The sequence below is a fragment of the Macrotis lagotis genome, chromosome 6 (assembly GCF_037893015.1).
Source record: "Macrotis lagotis isolate mMagLag1 chromosome 6, bilby.v1.9.chrom.fasta, whole genome shotgun sequence".
Taxonomy (NCBI): domain Eukaryota; kingdom Metazoa; phylum Chordata; class Mammalia; order Peramelemorphia; family Peramelidae; genus Macrotis; species Macrotis lagotis.
In genome coordinates, this window is record NC_133663.1 from 65,433,942 (window position 1) to 65,455,823 (window position 21,882).

Below are 21,882 nucleotides of genomic sequence, written 5' to 3' on the forward strand. Positions count from 1 at the left end.
TCACCTATCTGGGTCTTCCTTTCTTTTTTTCCTCAATAAAATGAGGGATATTTGGAGCAGATGAGAATATCCATTGTCCCCCAGGGGATGAGTAGTGGTCTCTGCAGTGGATAACTTGGGTTCTGGTTTCAGCCTTGACCAAGTCATGAAATATTCTAGACTTAACAGTTGATGATATTTTTCAAGAAAAGTAGCAAATGTGAAACATGGTGTTCTTTTGAATTATGGAAATTCTTTCCATTTATTTATATTATTGCTACCCTATCATGTGAGAATATAAAACAGAGAGAATTCCTTTGATCCCTTAAATGATGGTGCAATATGGTGAAAAGAGTACCATCTTTGAAGTCAGATGTCCTGAATTTAAATCTTGATCCAGTCACTTGACCTCTCAGGGGTCTGTTTTTGTTTTTTAATCCATAGTACTACTCACCATTTATATAGTGCTTAGCTCAACACTTTATGAATATCTATCTCATTTGATTCTCAAATAAACTTGGGAGATGGGTTCTATTATTATCCCAGTTTGTAGATGAGAAATCTGTCTTAGCCAAGGACACATAACTAGTCAATATTTGAGATCACAATTGAACATAGGTCTTCCTGACTCCAGGGTTAAGACTATCCAGTATACCACCTAGCTTGCCATAAATTATAGATGATAGATACTGAACTAGATGAGCCCTAAGGATCCCTTTGGTTCTAAATTTATGTTTTAGATTCTAATTTTAGCTTTGTTGCTTCCTAGTTGTGTGATCATGGGCTCTTTCTCAGTCTTGATTTCTTGTCTCTACTATGAGATGCTTTACCTGGATGAAATTATTTTGACTTCCATGGTGAAACTGTAAGGTAGGGCTTCCTTTTCCCAAGATACTTCCTTGCCTCCAGTCTTTGACTAACATAATTAGACCTTTTTTTAAATTAAGGTAGAATTGGTTTCTCCTGAACTTCTGTTAAAAAGTGGAATGTATAACCTAGGAATGGTATCATTAACCTCTGTTGACACTTCAGCAACAAATAAATTGGTTAGATTATTTAGAATGGGTCAAGTAGAGAGAGTGCTGAAAAAAGTGAAACCCAGGGCATCAACGTTTTGATAAAGAAATTGTCAGCAGAGCAGGAAGAGAGACTGCAGGACAATGTATGACTGGTCACTGGTCTAGTGAAAAATGAGGAAAATTTAGAAATAAAGTGTGGTTTGACTGTTATCAGTTTAGTCAGGACTGATCAATCCTTTTTTCAACTAATTTGTGGACATGTACAATTAAAAAACTGAATCATTCCATTGATATTTCCATGCAAAGAAAGAGAAAGAGATGAATTGATCTAGAGTATTTAAAATAAAAAGAAAATTTAAACACAACTCATATCAGTGGTCCTGTTAGTCATTCTCTCTGCTCCAAACAGCAAAGCCATATGTTCCTATTTATGTGTGTGTTTTCCCTTGTACATTAAGAGTAACTGAGCTGAAGAATTTTCTGGAGGAGTTTTAAGGAAGATTCTATCTTTATATGTAACTTTGTTATGTTAGTGAATGAGCTCAATGGAAGAGGAGAGGCACAGTGAGGGGAGGGGAAGGGGATGAGGAGTTGTAACCCAGCAGAAAAGACTAATTAAAGCAAAGCCAAGGAAACTGAATTAAAAGTTTATATTGCACATATGAACTAACCTATGATATACTGGCATCTCTGGAAAGATTTATAAGGTTACCATTCATTCTTTGTTCCCATCAAGAATTTCCTCATCCTAATAAGGAACAAAACACAGGAACCTTTTAAGCAATCCCTTCCAGGTCCTTCACATACTTCTTGCCCACAGAGGAATTAGCATTTAACAAATACAGTATAATATCATTACCCCTAAGATTTGTATGAGTAGTCATAAAGTGGCATTGCTATCCATGCCCCAAGCACATTAGAGTTTTGTTTAGGCCAAAAGATACAGTGAATCTTTTATGACCTAACTTAGTAGTGAGATTAGAAGTGCTCTGAATCACAGGATATTAAAAATACCCCAAACCATACATTTCCAGGTTTTGTTGAAGATAGAAAGTAAAAAGACTGGATGTCCTGGATGCCACCCCGCAACATTTGAAGTGAGAGATGTTTTAAGGTCCCGAAACATCAACATCAAGTCTTGATATAGCAGCATGGGGAGCTGAGCCCCAGGATGGGATGGATTGATAAGAACCAGATTTTACCCCCCCACACACACTTTGGTTAAAAAACAAAATCAAAATAAAGAAAAGGATAGTTTAGAATACTTACCAGGTATTTTACCCATAGACTTACACTTGTACAGACCAGTCTAAGATTTATAGGATCATAGATTAAAAGATGAACAGAATCTAAGAGACCATTTATTCTAATCGACTCATTTCACAGATGTGGAAAAAGAGAACTGGAGAATTGAAGTGATTTACCCAGGGTCAAGTTACCGAAGTAGTAAAAAACTAGGAAAATTCAAATTCAGGTCCCCTGACTCTTAATCTAGCTTGCATTAAAACCATCCAAAGAAGAATAAATATTTATTTGATTTGATTGATTTAGTTTGTTCTTAGGTGTCATGGGATAAATGAGATGGAGGAATGGGGGAAAAAAGGTATCCAAAGCTTCCCTTTCTCTTTTAGATCTTTCATTTTTATTAAACCTTAATAAGAACAAGGACCAAAGACCATCTCCTCTTAAACCTTGAGTAAGTGTTGTAATAAGGATCAAATGAGATAATATTTATAAGGTTGCTTAGAACAGCTTAATACATATTTGTTTCTTTACACTGGCATTTTCTCCAGGCTTTCAAAATTTATGGAAATTTACACTTTAGTGTTTCATTCATCTGTCAATTGATCTATTAACATTTCATCCATTCATCTATTCATTCATTTATTTATTCATGGGGATCTGATTCAACCAGAAGTAGGAATCCAGTTGACCTGGGCATGACTTCAAAGTCTTATGGTTTTGGCTCATGATGTCAGATGGGACTAAAGCAGTATGTTTTCCTTCTGTCTGAATTTTTAGATTTTTATTTCGATTACTCTTTAGGCACATGAAGGCTAGTTAGGGGTAAACAGGGCTTTCCTCAAACACTATTGTTCACATGTGAAAGGGGTGCAAGGAAGAAGATAAAATTAAAAGTAATTTGGATCTGTTTGCCTTAACCTCCGACAGGAGCAGTGTAACCGGTCTTAGACAAGTTGCTTTTGTTTACTAGGCTCTGACTGAATGACAGGCTATGCCCAGTGGGTTTGCATTAGTGTTTAGGGACATACTGTGTTTGATGTGGGAAGGCTATGTTTGACCCCCTCTATTTCTTCCTGCCAAAGGTCTGGTTTCCGATTTGAATCGAAAACCCTCGGGCCAGTTTAAGCCCAGCCAAAAGGCACCTTGCAAGTTGACCCTTATCTAATTATGTGATATGTATAAACTCTAGACACATAAATCTTAGTCACTGGAACAACTTGTTTTCTAAGATTCTCTGGGCCAGTGAAAGACAAAGCAAATGAGAGGGAGATTGATCCCTTTGCACTTTTACTGTCACGGCTGCACACATCATAAAGTCTGAGCTCCTTAGAGGAAATTTCATAAACAACTACAGTTAATAAGAGTGAAGTTACGATGTCTTCCTTGTACTCTTGCTAAATTCTTTTTCCGCTCACCATGACCAGTGCATGATTAACGAAATACCAACAGGATGTGCATGAGAAAGGAACGGGCTTTGAATTGAAACCCACACCGATGCCTGCCTGGTGTGTGAGTAATGCTGGGATGACGGTGGCTAGGTCTGTGTGGAACCACTGAATCCAATCGGTTTTGTTCAGGATTTCTTTATCAGGTGGCTTCAGTACAATCTGGTGCATGGGCAGTAGCAATGGAGGCTGGCTCTGATTTAGTTGTTGCCAAGATGATGAAAAGCAGCTGGCTGACACTTTTTTCAAGCTGATATTTTTGGTTATATGGATACAACCAAGAGACTGTCTTAAAAGGGGGGGGGGAGAAATAAAACTGAATTATACAATTTTAAGGATGACTGCCATTCTTTTTATTTTCTGATCTCATGGAATGACTGGGCTTTCAAAATCCATTTATTTTTCTTTGAATTTTTGGACGTTAATGATAGTACCAGGATTACTGTGTCATCTTTGGTAGTTGATCATCTCAGTTTGTATTTTATCATAGAAATAGGGATGCTCTTACTGACATATTATGTTATAACTGCTTATGTACCTGCCTCCCTCCATTTTTCTTTTATTGTTATTTCTTCTTTTCTTTTTTCCTTCCTCCAGTTCCTTTTGACTCCTTTCCCTTTTCCCTTCCCCTTCATTCCTTTCCTGTAAAAGTTAGTCAGTTTTTATTTCAGGCTGGGGAGATAATTCAAGTTTGATACAATTCAAAAGGGGAGGGAAAGGGGGCAGAGAGCAAGGAAAAAGCAGAACCTGGTATTAACCATATTAATTTTAAAAAATTATTTCAAAAGTAATAGTGAATCCCCCCCACATACTATAAAAGCAATCATTGGCATCAACATGGTGTTTATAAAACATGTTGTGAAAAACTTGCCAATAGTACAAAGAGCTCTACGGTATATATTTTTGGCTCTATTCCTGACTAGGAAGGGCAGTGAACTGGGTGAGGCAGAGAGGATACAGAACATGTTCATTTCTTTTCTTCTCATCTCTCTTCTTTTCTCTCTTTTTCCCCCTTACCCTCCACTTTTCTCTTCCCTCCTCCTCCTCTTCCTCCTTTTCTTTCCTTGCCTTTTCTTTTTTCTTCCTTTCTTCTTTCCTCCCCCTTTTCTTTCTTTCTTTCTTTCTTTTTTCAAAAAGGTAAAATGTGGAATATCAAGTTTCAGAAATTGAGGTAGATGGGTGATCTAAATCCATTTTCCTCTACTAAAACCATGACTTCAATCTGAAATATTAATATTGATCTTAGAGGGAAGAAGAAAAGGGGAGAAAGGGTGGAGGCAAGGCAAGAGAAGTGAGAGACAGAATGGAAATGTCCTTATGTAGGTGCAGGAGCTTTCTAGGCTTAAGAATCTGCCTAGAGTGGCAGTGCAGTTTTGAAGGTAGTTGTCCTGTAAGTTGGAATGTTATCTGTTCTGAGATGATGATAGTGATCAACCTTTATAAGTCTGCTCATTTCAAACTGGGGACCAAACTCTAGTCTTTCCTCCCAATCAGGAAGATAACCCATGTGTTGCCATGGCTCCCTGTTCTAATCATGAGATAACCATCTGATGTTTTTTCCTCCTCTTCTACCCCCCACAGCCTGCAAAATTGGGTATTACAAGGCCCTTTCCACTGACACTGCCTGTGCCAAGTGTCCACCCCACAGCTACTCCGTCTGGGAGGGAGCCACCTCCTGCACCTGTGACCGGGGCTATTTTCGAGCAGAGGATGATGCAGCTTCCATGCCTTGCACTCGTAAGTTGAACTGTTCTTTGTTCCTTCAATCATATCCATATTGGGGGAAAACCCAGTTCTCTTTGAGAAGTTAGGCATCTTCTTGCCCTGGTTGGTTGGTTACACTGAGGGTCAGATCTGGACAGGTCTCTCATCACAGCTGTCCATCAGTGGACAAATTAGATCAGAGCAATCTCTCCCCCTTGATTCTCCTCTTCCTCCTTCCCCCCAATAATAGCAGGATATTGGCCATTGAAAATTAGAGGATCTGGTTCACTGTTCTGGTTTCATTTCAAATACATATCCTGCCAGCAGAATACTTTGTGGAGGGAGTTCCAGTTGAGCTTTTTTGTGGGCATCTGACAGTGTGATTAGGGTTGAAGATTTGAATTTATAAACTGCTTTACCACTCCATCCAGGATGCTCAATAATCTTGACAGCTGAGGGAGAAACATATATAGGGCAAGGTTATGTGAATGGGCTCACATCTATAAAAGTCTTAGCAGCCCCTTAGAGGAAAGAAACAGCATATATACAAGTAGAGACCCTGGTTATTATTGGTACCATCATTATTGAAGTATAGCCTATCTCTTTGTTCATACATTTATGCTGTGCCATTAGCAAAGGAGTGAAGAAATCTCTACCATGGGTAGGAGCAAAGTTCCTCTATGTATGCATACTGTGCCAGAGGGTGATACTGCCCAGGACTGGGCAAAGCACATTATAAAATACAACTCTATAGTTTATTATAGCTATATAGTTTATTACCACTGTGATGTGGCAGTTCTGCTTCCCAGCTATTGTGTAATATTGCCATGCCCAATCCTGCCCTTCCAGAGGAAACTATAACTATGCAAATGATATCTTTGTAATTGGGAGTCTTTTCTAGGTTTCTCTAGGCAGCTGTGATAATATTTAGGACATTCTCCAGAATAAATGGGTACTCACTCAAAGAATTGGGGAGCAGAAACAGGATCCCCAAAGGTTCAGGATACACATGGGATAGTTCTGAATCCTCTACTTGCACTCTGAAATTTTCCTTACTTCAGGAAGTTCTTCCTGGTTAGAAATAAGTTAAATCTAATCTTGACTCTTGGTAGTTTTTATGGACTATGGGGCATCCCAGGGACCCTTCTTTGGTCTAAACCAACATCAAATGACAAATGACAAAAGGTGCTCAATCTTAGAAAAGCATTAAGTGGTTGGCTGGTTTTTTTGTTCCTCTTTCTCCTGTTTCTGGGTAACCCTTCCCTCTATCAATTGCCCCAGATTCTCACACCAATTTCACTTTGTTATACTACCTTGGTCTTACCTCATTGACTAGGGCTCCATATTTAAATCTGTTCTTTCCCTACTTAAGCCCTATCAAAACTTTTCTATTACTTCTTGCCCTATCAAAACTTATTTTTTCAATTTCTCCTTCCCCAGGCTCTTCTAAGCAACAAATTTGCTAATCTTTGATGAATTAATGCTCCTTTTCTCCCTTCCATACCATTTCCTTAGTGATACTTTTCTAGGAGATATTTACAATTAAAAATAACTAGGGATCATAAGAGTATCATATCTAATTAAAGGGAATTAAGAAAAATAAACAACTTAGCTTTTTCAAAGTTCTCATCATATAGAAAACTATCTGCCCTCTAAATTCTACACATATAATTCCAGTCTTGTCTTGGGCTCTATTGCACCATTAACCCCATATTATTGTGTGATGAGAGAATGAGACTGTCCTTCCTTTTCCACATTTTCCTCCCTGTGATTCTAGGATCTGCATCTTAACATCTGCAATGTTAAGAAGGATCTTAAACTAGTCATTTAATCATGGCACCTTAAATTCATTGTCTGTGAATTGATGAACCTTTTCAGTAGTCTGGTGTTCAAGTCTCCAAAACTTTGGAAACATTGAGTTCAAACAATATTCATCTGACTTCTCTATATGATATATGAGGCACAGACCATGCTCATTGAAGTGGTGCTACTAGCGCCTGTCAACATTATTTTTGGAGAAATTATTAAACAATTTCTGAGTGGATGAAAGTAAGAAAAGGAAAATAATCATTGTTCATTCTGAGATTTGGCACATGGACAGATCAAAAAAAAAATCAGAATAAAAGCATTTCTGGCCACAGAATAGAATAGAATAAAAGGTGGGTTTCACCATACAGAGGATTGAGCTTGCTTCTTTCCTCATTAGTGCAAGATACGTGCTGATAAATGTACTAGGTTTCTTCCCTGTTTCTTGTTGATCCTTTTTTCATGGGAAAATCTTCCTGGTCTTGATGATAAAGTTGGTGAAGTTGTTTCTTTGTCAATTCATCCCTCAGCATCTGCTGAAAGTATGTTCTTGCTGCACTTGCTTTGGCCACAGACTGGAGCTGACACAAGAAGTCCAAGCAGTATCCATGTCACTACTTCTTTGGAGTCACACTTCCTCTTTATGATTGATTTTATAGCCCTTTTCATCTAGGGATCTTTAAGCACTTGGCAAACATTAACTAATTAAGGCTCTTAAAGTCTCCTGTGACGGTGGAATGATCTAGGTTCATTTTACAAATGAGGAAATTCATATAACAAGGAAGGTACTTAACTTCATCAATGGTGAACTTGCAAGTTAGTGGCAGAGTCAGTAATGGAATGCAGGACCTTGTCCCTTATCTTTATAATGTTGTATTTTTCTACTAAGACACCATCTTCACTTTTTTAACCCTATTTTAGCTTAACTTACTTTATTTCATTTTGTTTCACTTATTTCTCTCTCTCTCTCTCTCTCTCTCTCTCTCTATATATATATATATATATATATATATGTAAATCTTTTATACATGTCATCTATCATCTATCTATTTCAGTCTGCTCTATCTCAAACTATCTCAGTTTATCATGGCTATCTCTTACATTCTATCTCTACTTCAATTTTTATCTCTGTCTCAATGTATCATCTATGTGTTCATCTATGTCTGGATCTTCTCATATCCCCCTTGGCTGCTAATACTGTGCAGAAGCCATTCATTGGCCCAATCTCAATATTGATTGATAAAGGATCTTTGATCTGCTCTGTTGATAATCTGGACCAATTTGCTATTTCTTAGGCATTCTAGTCCCCCACTGTTGCTCACCACATTGGCTTCCGACTTAATGTAAATACCCTATCTGCATTAGGCAGCTACAATTCAGAACTCCCAAGGACAAGTGAAGCACTGGACCCAGCCTCTCTCAATAGCAGGGATTACAGACATTCACCACTATGCCTCTGTCTTTATTTGAAACTTGATCATCATTTCAGAGGAGAGTATTCATCACTGTATCCTCTTTTCCTTGTTGTTGCTGCTGTCTAGACCTGCAATTTGATAAATTTTGGGAATCTATCAGTGGGAAACTTCTTTCCTAACAGTGTTTCTGGGACAGTAATAGGTTGGACCTGCCTGGGATTCTGCAGACAGTACATGTCAAAAGGCAGATTTTTAACTTAAGTCCTACTGATTCTGAGGCTGATTCTCTGTCTACTATCTACTACCTCTCTTCTATTCAGTATTCTTCCTGAATGAGGTTTCCTACTCATGATTATTAGAATCTTAAATACCTACAGGATTAATTAGAGAAAAAAGTTGTGAAATGAATGCTGATCTTACAGTCAGAAAGATCTGAGTTCAAATTCTGTCATTGACACATATTAGCTGCATGACCTTGAGCAAATCATTTAACCTTTGTCCCAGACATCTCTTTAAATCTATAAGTTGCAAAGCAGATGCTGAATGACCTGCCTTGATAGAGGGAGTCCCTCATTGAGAGTTTCTAACATCATTGAAATTAGACAAACACACAAAGAATTTTAGAACTTTGAGGTATTTTCCATTAATTTCCTTATTATACAGATAATTTTACCAAGTTCTAGTTTTTCATATCAAAGATGACCACACCAACTACCCAATAAAGAAACCAAGGACCAGAGAGATGACTTTATTTGCCCAACTAAGGTCATTCATTTAGTTAGTGCCAGAAGCCGGTGTCAGAACTCAAGTCATTTGTGTCATAGGTCAGTATCTTTTCCACAACTCATTTTGCCTCCTTTGTCAGTCTCTCTTGATAACTGTGGAAATGGAGGGAAATTTAAACATATAGGGAGGGATCTTTTCAAACTGATTTCAGACTCTAATCAGTTCTTCCCAGTTGGTTAAACCAGGTGACAAACCCAATTCCCTTGTGCTGACAGCCATGATAATCAGGCCCCTTCTTTGTTCATTATACTCTCTTTAACCCCAGCATTCTTATTCAGCCCTGCATTTAGTGAGCACTCTTTGTGACGGCCCACTAATGAAGAAATAAAACACACTAGCAGAGACCCATTCTTCTAGGGAAAGATAGACTCTGCTCCACTGGCTTGTAAAATCAGGTTTTTGTTCACTAGCAGAACTATTAGACCAGGTGAATAAAAGTAGCATTGGCTAATTTAGAAGGAAACACCTGGGATGGGCTAAAGTTCACTCCTTCCATCCTTTTTCTCCTCAGGGGATTAGGAGAGGAATATTTTCTTCTCAGGACTTTGGGTGAAAAGCTCCTTCTTTTGACTATTGATTTGGTTAATGCTGTATTGACTTAATGACACTGATCCATGGCTGTTTCTGGGATACTTTAATGTGTTCTCATGAGAGGAGCTTCTGGACATTCTAAAGAAAATGAAAGATTATTATTTTTCTGGGAGAATTTAGCTGCTGTTCTAATTGAAGGCCAGTGAATGAAATGAATTTCTTTCTAGTTTTTGTATTGCAGCGATGGTAATATTTTTTTCTCTCTCTCTCCTGGCCTGTAAGAAGTTACATGATATTTCTTCCCTCCCCCTTATTTATTTCTTTATTTATTTTCTAATTAGATAAAAAGATAGTTTTGAGTACATTCATCCTTTTGCAAGTTCCGCATTTTTTCACCACCCTCCCCATGGCAGCAAACAAATCTGATATGGGTTTACACAATACTTCTTCGTGTGACCTTAGAAGGATGTTTCAAACTTGCTCCCAGCTCCTTCATCTAGAAAAATGTATGTTTCCATTCTGAGAAATTGAAGAATATTTGCTTTAGTCTAGGGAAACAATAACGACAACAAATTGAATCCTTTCATCCAAAGACTAATATGTAAAATACACACATCTGAACACAAGGATCAGTCAAGGGAAATAAAAAAGGACTTTTGAAGAATTTCCCTTATTAGTAAGGAAGCTGCCATCACCTGGGTATTAGGATATAGTCTGTACAGGAATCTTAGTTAAATAAATCATTTTGTAGAAATATTTGAGAATGTCAATGAAATGTATGTCCTTGCAACTATTGGTTTTTCTCCTTTTTTTTCCCCCACCTTATACTTACTTTGTTCATCTAAGTCAAGAATGCAGTCTAGAAATCTTATCATGTGGTAAAAATATCTCCTACACGCTTCTGAATGAAACCACAGGATTGACTTATCACACATCTACCTGAGCACAGACTGTGAGAGAATAATTTCTCTCTCCCATCCTCCATCCAACTCTGGAAGCAGAGACAATGTCATATTAATGTATTGTTCAACTTCTCATTACATTTCAATTTTTGTTCAAAAGATGGTTTGTCAAAAGGTGAGTCCTTAAAGGGGGTTCTTTATGTGACTGGAAAATAGGTATTTTTTAGAAATCATTTTGTTAACCTTCCTTCTGAGCTTGGCTGTATTCTTACTTTGATGCATAGTGACCCCATCTCTCTGGAGGCTCTCCCTACCAATGCAGATTGGAACCCACCCACACTTTATTCATATTTGGCAAATCCTGTCCCTTTTCTTACATAAATCTTACACTGAGTATCAACCCAAGGTATTGGAAGACTTTAGTTTTTGTTTTGTTTTTGTTTTACCATTTTGTATAGAAGTGAAATAATCGGCTGTCCATCTGTTATTCTTCTCTGTGTTCTCTGTGTGACCTGTCTGAGGATTATTTCTGTGGAGTTTGGTTATAAAATAACCATTTTTTCATTTGAAATCTCTTCTTGAATTCTTTGGTGTTCTTTATTTAACATGTGCTAGAACTTATTAGTGCATTGTACTTAGGGGAACATTATAAATGAGAGATTATTATTTTAGATTGGCAAGTCCAAGAGCCTTCATGAATGTGCCTCCCAAGTCAGTGGCCTTGAAGAATTGAGTCAGCTGTGCCAAACAAACAAAAAAACTGATTGATTGATATTTAGATATAACCTGAAATATTCCTAAAATTGCAGCTTTTAAGACAGTTTATACTGGAAGATCTTGGGGCTAATGAAGGCAGATTTACCACAATGTATGATGAAAGGGCCCAATTTGAAAAAAGATCTCCAGTTTTAGGTTAGCAAGAAATTGAAATGGCCCTACTTCAGACAACAAACGTCACTTAGTTTGTCTTTACATTTGCCTTTTCTAATTGAATTTAGTGCACTGCTGTATTTCCTCCAGAAAGTATATTGTTTTTAAATTACCATTTCAGTCCTATTACTCAAAACCCTTGCTTCTAATGCTTTCTGACAGTTATCAACATAATGAAACATAATGAAATGATGAGCAATCTTCAGTGGAAACCCAATGTGGATTCCATTGGTGCTATGTGACTGTTGTTAAAATTTAAATGCAAATTAAGATTACATAGTCCTTACTTGTTTCCAAGGTCAGAGTAAAGCTATTTTTAAATAGAACTTTTAAAATGTTTTAATATTAGTTGACTTACATTTACTTTTTAAACCAGCCCTTAACTGTGTGTCTGATAGAATAATGGAAATCTCTCTCCCCAAAGTGTTATGCTTATAATAGTCTGACTTTGGTAAGGCCTGTTGTAAAAAGGTATTGGTGTTAAAGCTATCAAATAAAAGGTAGCATTTAGCTTTCAGTAAGCCAGGAGTGTGAAGGTAGACTTTTAAGGGACCTTAGCAGTCATCTAACCTAACCCCTTCATTATTCTAGTTGAAGAAACTAAGGTTCAGAGAGGTCAAATGAGCAATATTTAAATCCAGAGCAGCACAATCAGAATGGAAATTAAGGCCTTTAACTCCAAAACCAACTCTCCATCCACTGTGTTGTCTTGTCAAATCAATGCATAGATTTAGAAGGGATTGGGACAGTGACTGGTCATTTGGCTCAGAGATGGTTCAGGCACATGTATTCAGCAACAATCTGGAGAGTGGTTTGAACCAGTTGAAAATGCAATTGGGGATATGTAATAACAATTATAAAAATACAACGTAGATAGGATTTTATTTTAAAATTGTTATTGTGTAGCCTGCAGGATTCTCATGCACAGATGAGTGGGCTTCCCATTTCTGAGATTGACTCCACTGATCTAGCCAACAATCCAATCCTCCTATAGATAAAGAAAAAAAGAGACACAGTTTGCTCAAAATCATGCCAAAAGTAAATGGAAGAACCAAAATCGAATCCAAATCCCTTGATTCCACATATAGTAATGCTCTTTCCATATCACCATGCAGTCGATTTTTTTTCAAACAAATGCACACATCCATATGAACTGATAGTTATAACTTATAAAATACTTTTCTTACAATTCCATGAGCTAGGTAGTATGAGTATCATTATATTCCTTTTACAGATGAGAAACCTGAGATTTAAGAGAGGCTCAGTGATTTGCCCATGATCAGAGAACTAGCAGATGACAGAGCTTAGAGTTGAATCTGTAGCCTTATGAAAGAAGTTCAAGGCTTTTTTCTATTATACTACAGTTATGTACGTCTTCTATGTTTTTATTCCAATTACCTTAAATTATCATCAACAAATAATGGAATGATTCTTTGTGAGATGTTGAGAATAAAGCCATGTTGAAAGATATTCTTCATATTCTGAAGTAACTACTAATAGTAAGACATAGTTTCTGTCTAAATGGGCAACTGAACAGACTGTTCCATGGTCGAGTCATTTTGGGCAAATGGCCTGTTTGAACTAATCATGTTCCAAATCCCATCAAGTGCTAAAATAATTTTTTAAAAATCCCCCCACACACACATCTCCCATGCATAAAATACTAATGGACATTTCAATCTGATTGTATTTCCAAGAAGTTTCTTTCATTAGATTTCAATCAAGAGTGGGTTGATTGTCCGGTTATCAGGTTATTCATATCCATTTGCACTCCCTTTCTCTCCATCGACTTTCTTCTAATTGGCCACTTACCAACAGAAAGTGAACATGACACAAGTGAAACCAACACTCCACTTTAACAGCCCCGGGCTGATTGATAGATTGATAGACTAGCCCTGAACTTCCCAAAGAGTGACCATCAGTCAGATTACTTGTCATTTTTAGTGATTATGAGATGCTAAATTATTTCTCCCATGAATAATTTATTACTTGATTTACAAAAATTACAAATTTATGAAAAATTTGATGATACCTCATCAAAAGCTAATGCCATTCTTAATTCTGAAGTGGATTATCCAAGGAAGTCTAATATGCTAGGTTTGAAGTCAAGACCTGCTTTCAAATACTCCTTGTATGACCCTTGGCTAGTTATGTAACCTTTCTGCATTCTGAGTTCCTCATCTATATAATGGATATAAAGAAGCCTAAAGTTCCTTCTTTCCTCGTAGAGTTGCCATGAGACTCCAAAGAGATGTTTGTGAAATGCACTGAAAACTTCAAACCATATGTCAGTTATTATTGTTTTCTCTGGGTCCCCCGGGAGCCCTTGTCCTCCCAGAGGTGGTTCATGGGAAGTATGAAAGTAGTGCCATGATTTAGGCCTGCCATGAAATGAAAAGTGCCAGTTTCTTTCTATAACTATATAATATATTCTTGTTATATATAAGTATAATTCTGAAGAATTAAATTTGATTTGAAATTAAGTTACTATTTTCCTATTATAATGTCATTTTGGTCATTGTCACTGTTCCCAAGAGGTTCATAGTAACTTAGCTGAGAATTATCCTTGGGGGAAGAGTTGGTCATCATCTTTGCTTTCAGCTCGTGTTGATTTTTCTCTTTTGTTTCACTTGGGACTGAGCAGCAATGTAAAGGATGTAAATGAGATGGGAAAAGCCAACAGTTTTCTTATCTTCTCACATAGGAAAAGGGAGGGAGCAGAATAAGCATTCGCACAAATACACACACACACACACACACACACACACACACACACACACACATGCATATATTGATAAGCACTAGATTCCAGACACTGTGCTAAGATATTTTAAAAATATTATTATCTCATTTGATCATAGCTTCCAAGATTAGAATAAGTCTTTGAAAGGCTTTATTTTCTTCAGAGAAATACAGAAAGACTGAAACCTGACCCTGGTCTGAGGAATGATGTGTATTCAGCATGAAGTAAATAATAGAAAGCTAGAAGTAGTTGGACAAAGGGATGGGGTGAGGAATAAGTCTCCATTTGGGGCCAAATGTTTTCGTTCTTTTGTATGCCTTATTCTGAGCTGTGGTGTTGGCTCGTTCACCTACTAATAAATGTTCATGTCTCCCTATCCTAAAAAAATAATAGAACAAAACAAAAATTATCCATCTTTCTTGGATCTTACTCTTCCTTTCAAGGGATCACTCTCTTTTCCTTTTACCTTAATGATTCTTGAAAGAGTACTCTAGACTCACTGTCTCCTCTTTTTTTTTTTTCTTATCTGCTTACACTTCAATATCCCTTGCAATCTGGCTTCCATTCTCACTACTGAAATTACTCTCTTCAGACTCCCCAAATGACAAGCAAATTACCACATCCAATGTGCTTTTTTCTCAGTCCTCATTCTCAACATCTCTCTTCACAAGAAAGAGACAGTTCACTGTTCTTAAACCTGTCCATTCTCCTCCCTTGGCTCCCATATAACATTCTCCTGGTTCCCATATTTATCTGACAGCTTTTTAACTGGCTCTTCTCTTTCTTCTAGGAAGTATGCGATCGTCCTCTAGGGCTTTACCTTGTACTCTCTATTTTGTCTACACCTTTATGATCTCATCTACTCTCACTGCCTAAACTAACACTGCCAGCCTCATGACTCACAAATCTGTATCTTTAACCCTTATCTCTCAATCTCCAAATTGACATTTCCAGTTGCCAACCAGATAACCCCATCTCCCCATCTCTAACTCTATACATCAAAAAATGAAATTGCTATTTTTCCTTTGAAACTTGATTCTTTCACTCACTTCTCACAGGAATACTACCACAGTTTCCCCAATCATCTGCATAAACTTGGAACCTTCTTTGACATCTCAGATATCTGCTCAGTTTTCTCATCTTGCCCTGTAGTCTCTTTTGATCTCTTTTGAGGCTCACCTGATATCTCCTGTTCTCTCCTTCCTTTCCCTAGAAGCCTCTTCATTCATACCCAGATCCATGAAACATTTAATTTCTTCTCATTTATGAATTACTTTTTTGACTTTCTCTAACATTTTTGATATTCCTTTATACTTGTGGGAAAAAAGAAAAGCAAAACCAGAAACTACCATCCTATCCTCTCAGCTTATCAACTGATATTTCTTTTCCTTTTCATAGTCAGTCTTAAGAAAAATCATTTTCCTACATGCCTTTCCTCCATTTCTCTTCTTTCTATCCCAATCCCTTGTGATATGACTTTTGGTGTTATCCTAAATCTTTTGAAAACTTCTAGTATTATAGAAGGGATCCTGGACTTGTCATCAGACGTCCTGGGTTTAAATCTCAAGTTTCCCATTTAATAGCTGTGTGCCATCTGGCAATTCATTTAACTATTATGGATTTAATTTTCCCCTCTTTGTAAAATGGAGGAATTAAACTAGTTAACTCCTGTGGTCACTTCCATTTTTAAAATTTGATAATTCTACTTATTCTTCAAGTTCCTTCCATCACTATGAGGCTTCATCTGATTTTCCTCCAATAATGCTTTTGCCTTCCTTCAGTCTCATCAGTCTGTTAATTTTTAGAAAAGTGCAAACTTGCTATGAGGATAGGCCTGGGTTCAACTCTTTCTTCCAATATTTGCTTTGACTAGGGACAAGTTATTTAACTTCTTTGAACCACAGTTTGCCTAAACGTGAGATGGGAATATTAATACCTGTAGGACCTACTTCATAATATACTTGTAAAGCTTAAATGAGCTAAGTAAACTGTCTGAAAATGTTAGATGATTGGTTGTTATAGTATTCAAGTACTTTTTTTTAAAAAATCGAAGTATAAACAACTGTTATAAATGTCTGGGTTTTTTTTTTAAATCTATACTAAAGCTTCCCTCTAATGACTTGGATAATTGAAACTTGATGACATAATTGATTCCAACTATACCTGAATGAGCTAGTATTTTTGTTTAAAGAAATTATTCTAGGAAAGAAAAGACAACACATTCTTGGAAAGATCTTTGGGTTAAGGGGCTGCTAGGTGGCACAGTGGATAGAGCACTGGCTGGCCCTAGAGTCAGGAGTACCTGAGTTCAAATCTGGCCTCAGATACTTAATCATTACCTAGCTGTGTAGCCTTGGGCAAGCCACTTAACCCCATTGCCTTCCAAAAAAACCAAAACAAAACAAAAAAACAAAGATCTTTGGGATAGAAGAGATAGAAGAATAACAAGGAAAAACCAAGATTTCAGCAACAAATTGGGTCTTCAAAAAGATAAAGCTTTAGGAAAAGAAGGTAACAAAAGAGTGATGGACCTGATTTTCCTAATGGGCAGCTGAACTTTGGTCAGAAGCATTGTGAGACCACAGAAGCTTTAGTGATAAAAGGTTGAAGAATGTCCATACATTTGCAGAGAAGAGGGGCTTCCCAGAGCAGGAGTCCTTATGTAAACTCAACCCACAGAAGCAAGGGCTGGAAGAATGCAATTAAGAGCAGCAGCACATACAGCCGTCATGAGGGAAAGGACAGGTTTTATTTCATAGTCAAAACTTATACATCCCAAGTGTTTACTCTATGTTATAACCTGTCTTTCCTCAACTGAAGAGAGATTAACAACAAAGGCTTATCTGAAGGGTTTTACAGCTAAGACTCTGAAGTATTATTGACAATCCTGAAGTTGTACATGATTAATGAAGCCCTATGAAATGGGAGAAGCCGTCCAAGACACTTCTTTAGAAGATATATACCTGTACCAATTGACTTGGCATTTGAGCCTGGAAACTGAGGGGCTTAACAATGTTGCTCTCTTTAAGCTCTCTTTAAGAGTTACATATTTATGCAAGAGGACTGTTTCTTCTACCACCAGCTTCCATATTATGGCTCGGGCATTGTATTTTAATGGGATGATTAAAAATCCATTCAACATTAAAAAATATCTACTAGCCCTAGAAGCCACTCATCAGATGAATCTAGGTTATCTTGCTACTTGTCACATTCCTACCATTGTGCTTTTTATTTTATTGCAGCCTGAAGTAGATTTAATTTTATCTCATCAGTTTACAAACTCTTTTTTTTTAAATCCACTCTATAAAAATGTTTTCCCCAGGCCTTCCCACACAGCCTAGTGAAATGGCGGTGATATATCTGGCAAAAATGAGAATCAATTGTTTATGGAAATATTTGGGTTTTATTTTTAAATTTCTACTCATCAACAGGGTGAGTTCTAAGTTTTTCTCTCTCTCTCTCTCTCTCTCTCTCTCTCTCACACACACACACACACACACCTGGGCCTCTGCTAATTGCCAGGACTCTAGTTGAATCTTTATTCCCAGAGCTCAGAATCTTTGACATTGAAATATATATACTGAACTTTGTGTCTACACCTATGTTTGTCCTTTAAGAGAACCCATTTCTGTTTGCTGTTACTATGGCTGTTTTATTGAGATTTTGCCAATTTTTGTTACATAAGAATTTCAGCTTTACTCTCAGGAAGACCTAGTTGAATCCCACCTAGTTAGGGGGAGTTACTCTGAGCTAGGAGTTCTGTTCTACTTACCAGAACTGGTTTACAGATGATTCAGTGTCAAAGAATTAATTTTGCTATTTGTTTATAATAAAAAATCTATCCAAATTTACTCTTGGGAAAGCATCTTTGTTTAATGGCCATATCCATTCATATAGCTTGTAAATGACTATGATATTCATTTGTCCCATAGGGAGGAATCCCTCATGACCCCATTTGGGGTTTCCTTGGCAGAAATACTGGAGTGGTTCACCATTTTCTTCCTCTAGCTCATTTTGCAGATGAGGAAACTGAGGTAAACAAGGTTAAGTGATTTGCCCAGGGTCACAGCCAGTAAGTAAGTGTCTGAGATCAAATTTTAACTCTGGCTTTTCTTGACTCCAGGCCCTGAATTGTTATCACTGGGCCACCTAGCTGCTTTGACAACAAAGAAGTAAACATTGTAATATTAGTAGTAGCTTCAGTTCTTTAAAACCTATTGTTTTAGCACGAGGCTATCCCGTTTGGTCTGTCTAAAACTCTTCTGAGAGAGATTTCATTATCCATAACACTTTCATAGGAAATGAGGAAATTGAGACTTTGAAATGTGAAAACACTTGCCCAGGATCACCCAACTATAGGGGATTGGAAGTACCTCAACACATGGGAGAGCTATAAAATTATTAGCCTTTTCTTTATAGCTTGGCACAGTTCACTCTGTATTTTACAAAGCACCTGGATTCATTTTCTTATTCTCATTGCTCAAATCAGGAAACTTGTTCTCATTCCCTCACTTCCTCCCCCCCCTACTCCTCCCCCAACTAAAGAGAACCCATGATTGGCTAAAGCCAACAAAGACTCTTCTTCCTCTTATAGGAATCTTACATCTGCGTTAGAAATTGGCTACAGCTTATCTTGATTTTAACACTGTCAAGTTAATGTCAAATGAATGCAAGGTGACATCCCACCAGAAAATAATAATTACCCATTGTCACACCTTTCACCAGGATCCGACTGGGTGAGGCAGAAATAGTATTTTACACCTCTGAAATGAATGGATGCTCATTAAATTTATTCATAATGGCAAAAAAATGGTAGTGCCCTTTTCTTATGGAGAAATGTACAAAATATGAATCAGGCCCCGACATTCTGTAATTTCTTTCTTTTAGTGGTAATTAGCATATATATGTATTTTGTCATTGGTGTCACTGGTGAAGAACTCAGTTGGACTGAGGGATCTCTGATAGAGGTAAGGAAAGGAAGATGGTAAGGTACACATGGGTTTTGCCCAGAGAGGTTTTAGCCAGGAAGACTTTTATACTATTTTTCCATCAATAATTGTGAAGTCATGGGGTACTTGGGTCCTATTTCCAAACCTTAAAATCAGAGATTTGAGAGCCAGAAGGCACTTTACAGATCATCTATTCCGTCTCCACCATTTAACAACTCCAGTGGTGCCATATTGCCTTTGGAATCAAATACAAGCTTTATTGTTTGGTATTTAATGGCCTTCAGAACCTGGTTCCAGCCTACTTTGACAGACTTAAGACCCCTTAGGCCCCTTCAAACCCTCTGTGATAGAAACAAATGGGTGTTCCTGTTTCTCACAGATGACATGATACCTCCTTTCTTTGTGTCTATGTCATATCCTATATCTGGAATGAACATCCTACCCTCTTCATCTCTGTCCCTAAAATTATAGTTTCTTTTAATAGTCAGCTCACATAGTCTCTTACAGGAGGCCTATTCTGATCACCCTAGCTTTCAATTCTCCCCCCCCCACAATTAAATTGTATTTATTTGCTATGTACTTAAATGTGTATATGTTGTGTTTCTCAATGGAATGTTAGCCTCCCTACCCCCCACTTCAACATAGCAATTCCATAAATATGATCAGATTCCCTGAGGGCAGAGAGACTGTCTTTTGCCTCTTTTTGTATTCCCAGCATTTAACACAATTCTTAGCACATAGTAGGCACTTAAGAAATGTTGACAGATTGATCACGGCTTATTGAGGATGCTGAGTGAGATAACCAACAGATCTTGTCCCTAGAATATAAAAATTTAGAAAATACTTGGCTTATAGTGGTAATGACATAAATAATGTCACTATAATTCCATGAGATTAAGATGCTTAAAGGATATTAACAAGGAAAAATCAGTGGTATTTTCCTTAAGTCCTTTTTATTGTACAGAGTCTTTATTTGGTACCCTGGGTTTCCTATCTATCCTGCCATGGCCATGGACCAGAATGAACTTGTCTTGCAGTCACAATATTTGTTCCTCTTTTCTAGTGTCCCTAAACAGTCAAAAGAAACTTTAATATTCAACCCACACCCATCTACAGACCTCAAGGGAGCATCCTTACAAGGCAGGGTTTCTTAGTTCTGAGATTCATGATTTCATCCATGTGGACACACCTTCCCTCTATTTTAATCACAATTCCTCCCACACCTTCATAGACTTTTATTAGCTGCCATGAATGAAAAAAAGTCACTTCTTTATTCCAACCCCTTTTGAGGGATATAATTCAATTTGGATGAATCCTCAGACTTATTAGCACATGGTCCACCAGAGAGCTTTTCTTTTTCAGGGGATAGGGGACTCAGTAGGACCTCCCAAAGTTTGTACTCTTACTGATAAAGCAATTTCTCAAAATAGAAGTTATGCTACTCATAAAAATACAATATGTAAAACCATGGGTAATAAAACCTTGGCTTTAGGAACATTTACCCATGGTTTTCAGAAAGTGAACATAATCATGTTAGGTTTTACCAGATCTTCAGAATTTCTGACTCAGGTGGTAATAGTGTAAGAACTTGGTAACAGGGAAGTATAAAAGTATTTTGTATCTTAGAGGCTCAGAAGTGAAGTGGATCATAACAATCATCTAGGTTCAGTGGTGCTGCAGGAATCCTCATTTTAATGGGTCTAGGAAGCATTTCACCAGTTTCTACTTGAATACTTCTAATGAGAGGCTACTCAAAACCTTTCCAAGCAGCATATTCTTTTTTTTTTTGACAGCCATGTTTGTTAGAAAATTCTTTCTCTTGATCTGAAGTATGATCCCCCCAAAAAATGTTCTACTACTGATGCCAAATAGAATACATCCAATCCTTGTTTTCTTCATGGCAATCCTTAAAAATTTTTTTTAATTTTTCAATTTTTAAGATTGCTATCAGATCTTCCTAAACATTCTCTCAATGAGGAATTCCCAGTTGTTCTAATTGTTCTCATAAATGGTTTTGCATTCTGCTCTTCATTCTGTTTGCCACTATTTACCCTAACATATGATGTCCCAAACAACACATACTACTGACCAGATAGATTATTTTGTGGACACTATCTTTTACTGTACCCTAAAACCAAAGTTAATTGCTTTGTTAAGCAGGGTTCTCCCCCCCCCCCCCATCATGGACTTGTAGTAATTCATTTTTTGAACCTTGATGCAGGATTTTACATTTATATCCATTAAATTTTTTCATTCTAGATTTGTATAATCATTCCAGGCTGTGAAAATCTTTTCAAACCCAAATTCTTCCTCTTCACTAATAAATATTAAGTGCTTATGAAAGCACAACTGAGATAATAGGATGACAGCAATTCTGACAGAGTTGGAAGGAACTTTTGTACTCAACTAAGTTTCAACTCTCAGAAAA

The 21,882-nt window shown here is 37.2% G+C and overlaps 1 protein-coding gene across 3 annotated transcripts in view; it reads left to right on the forward strand.

Moving 5' to 3' along the window:
* EPHA4 (EPH receptor A4) overlaps positions 1-21,882 on the forward strand; it is a 159,540-nt gene that overhangs the window by 61,416 nt on the left and 76,242 nt on the right. For all 3 annotated transcript variants that reach the window (XM_074191273.1, XM_074191274.1, XM_074191275.1), the window contains exon 4: positions 5,270-5,425. In XM_074191273.1, coding sequence (XP_074047374.1) covers positions 5,270-5,425 — 156 coding nt within the window. The remainder of the gene's footprint in view (positions 1-5,269; positions 5,426-21,882) is intronic.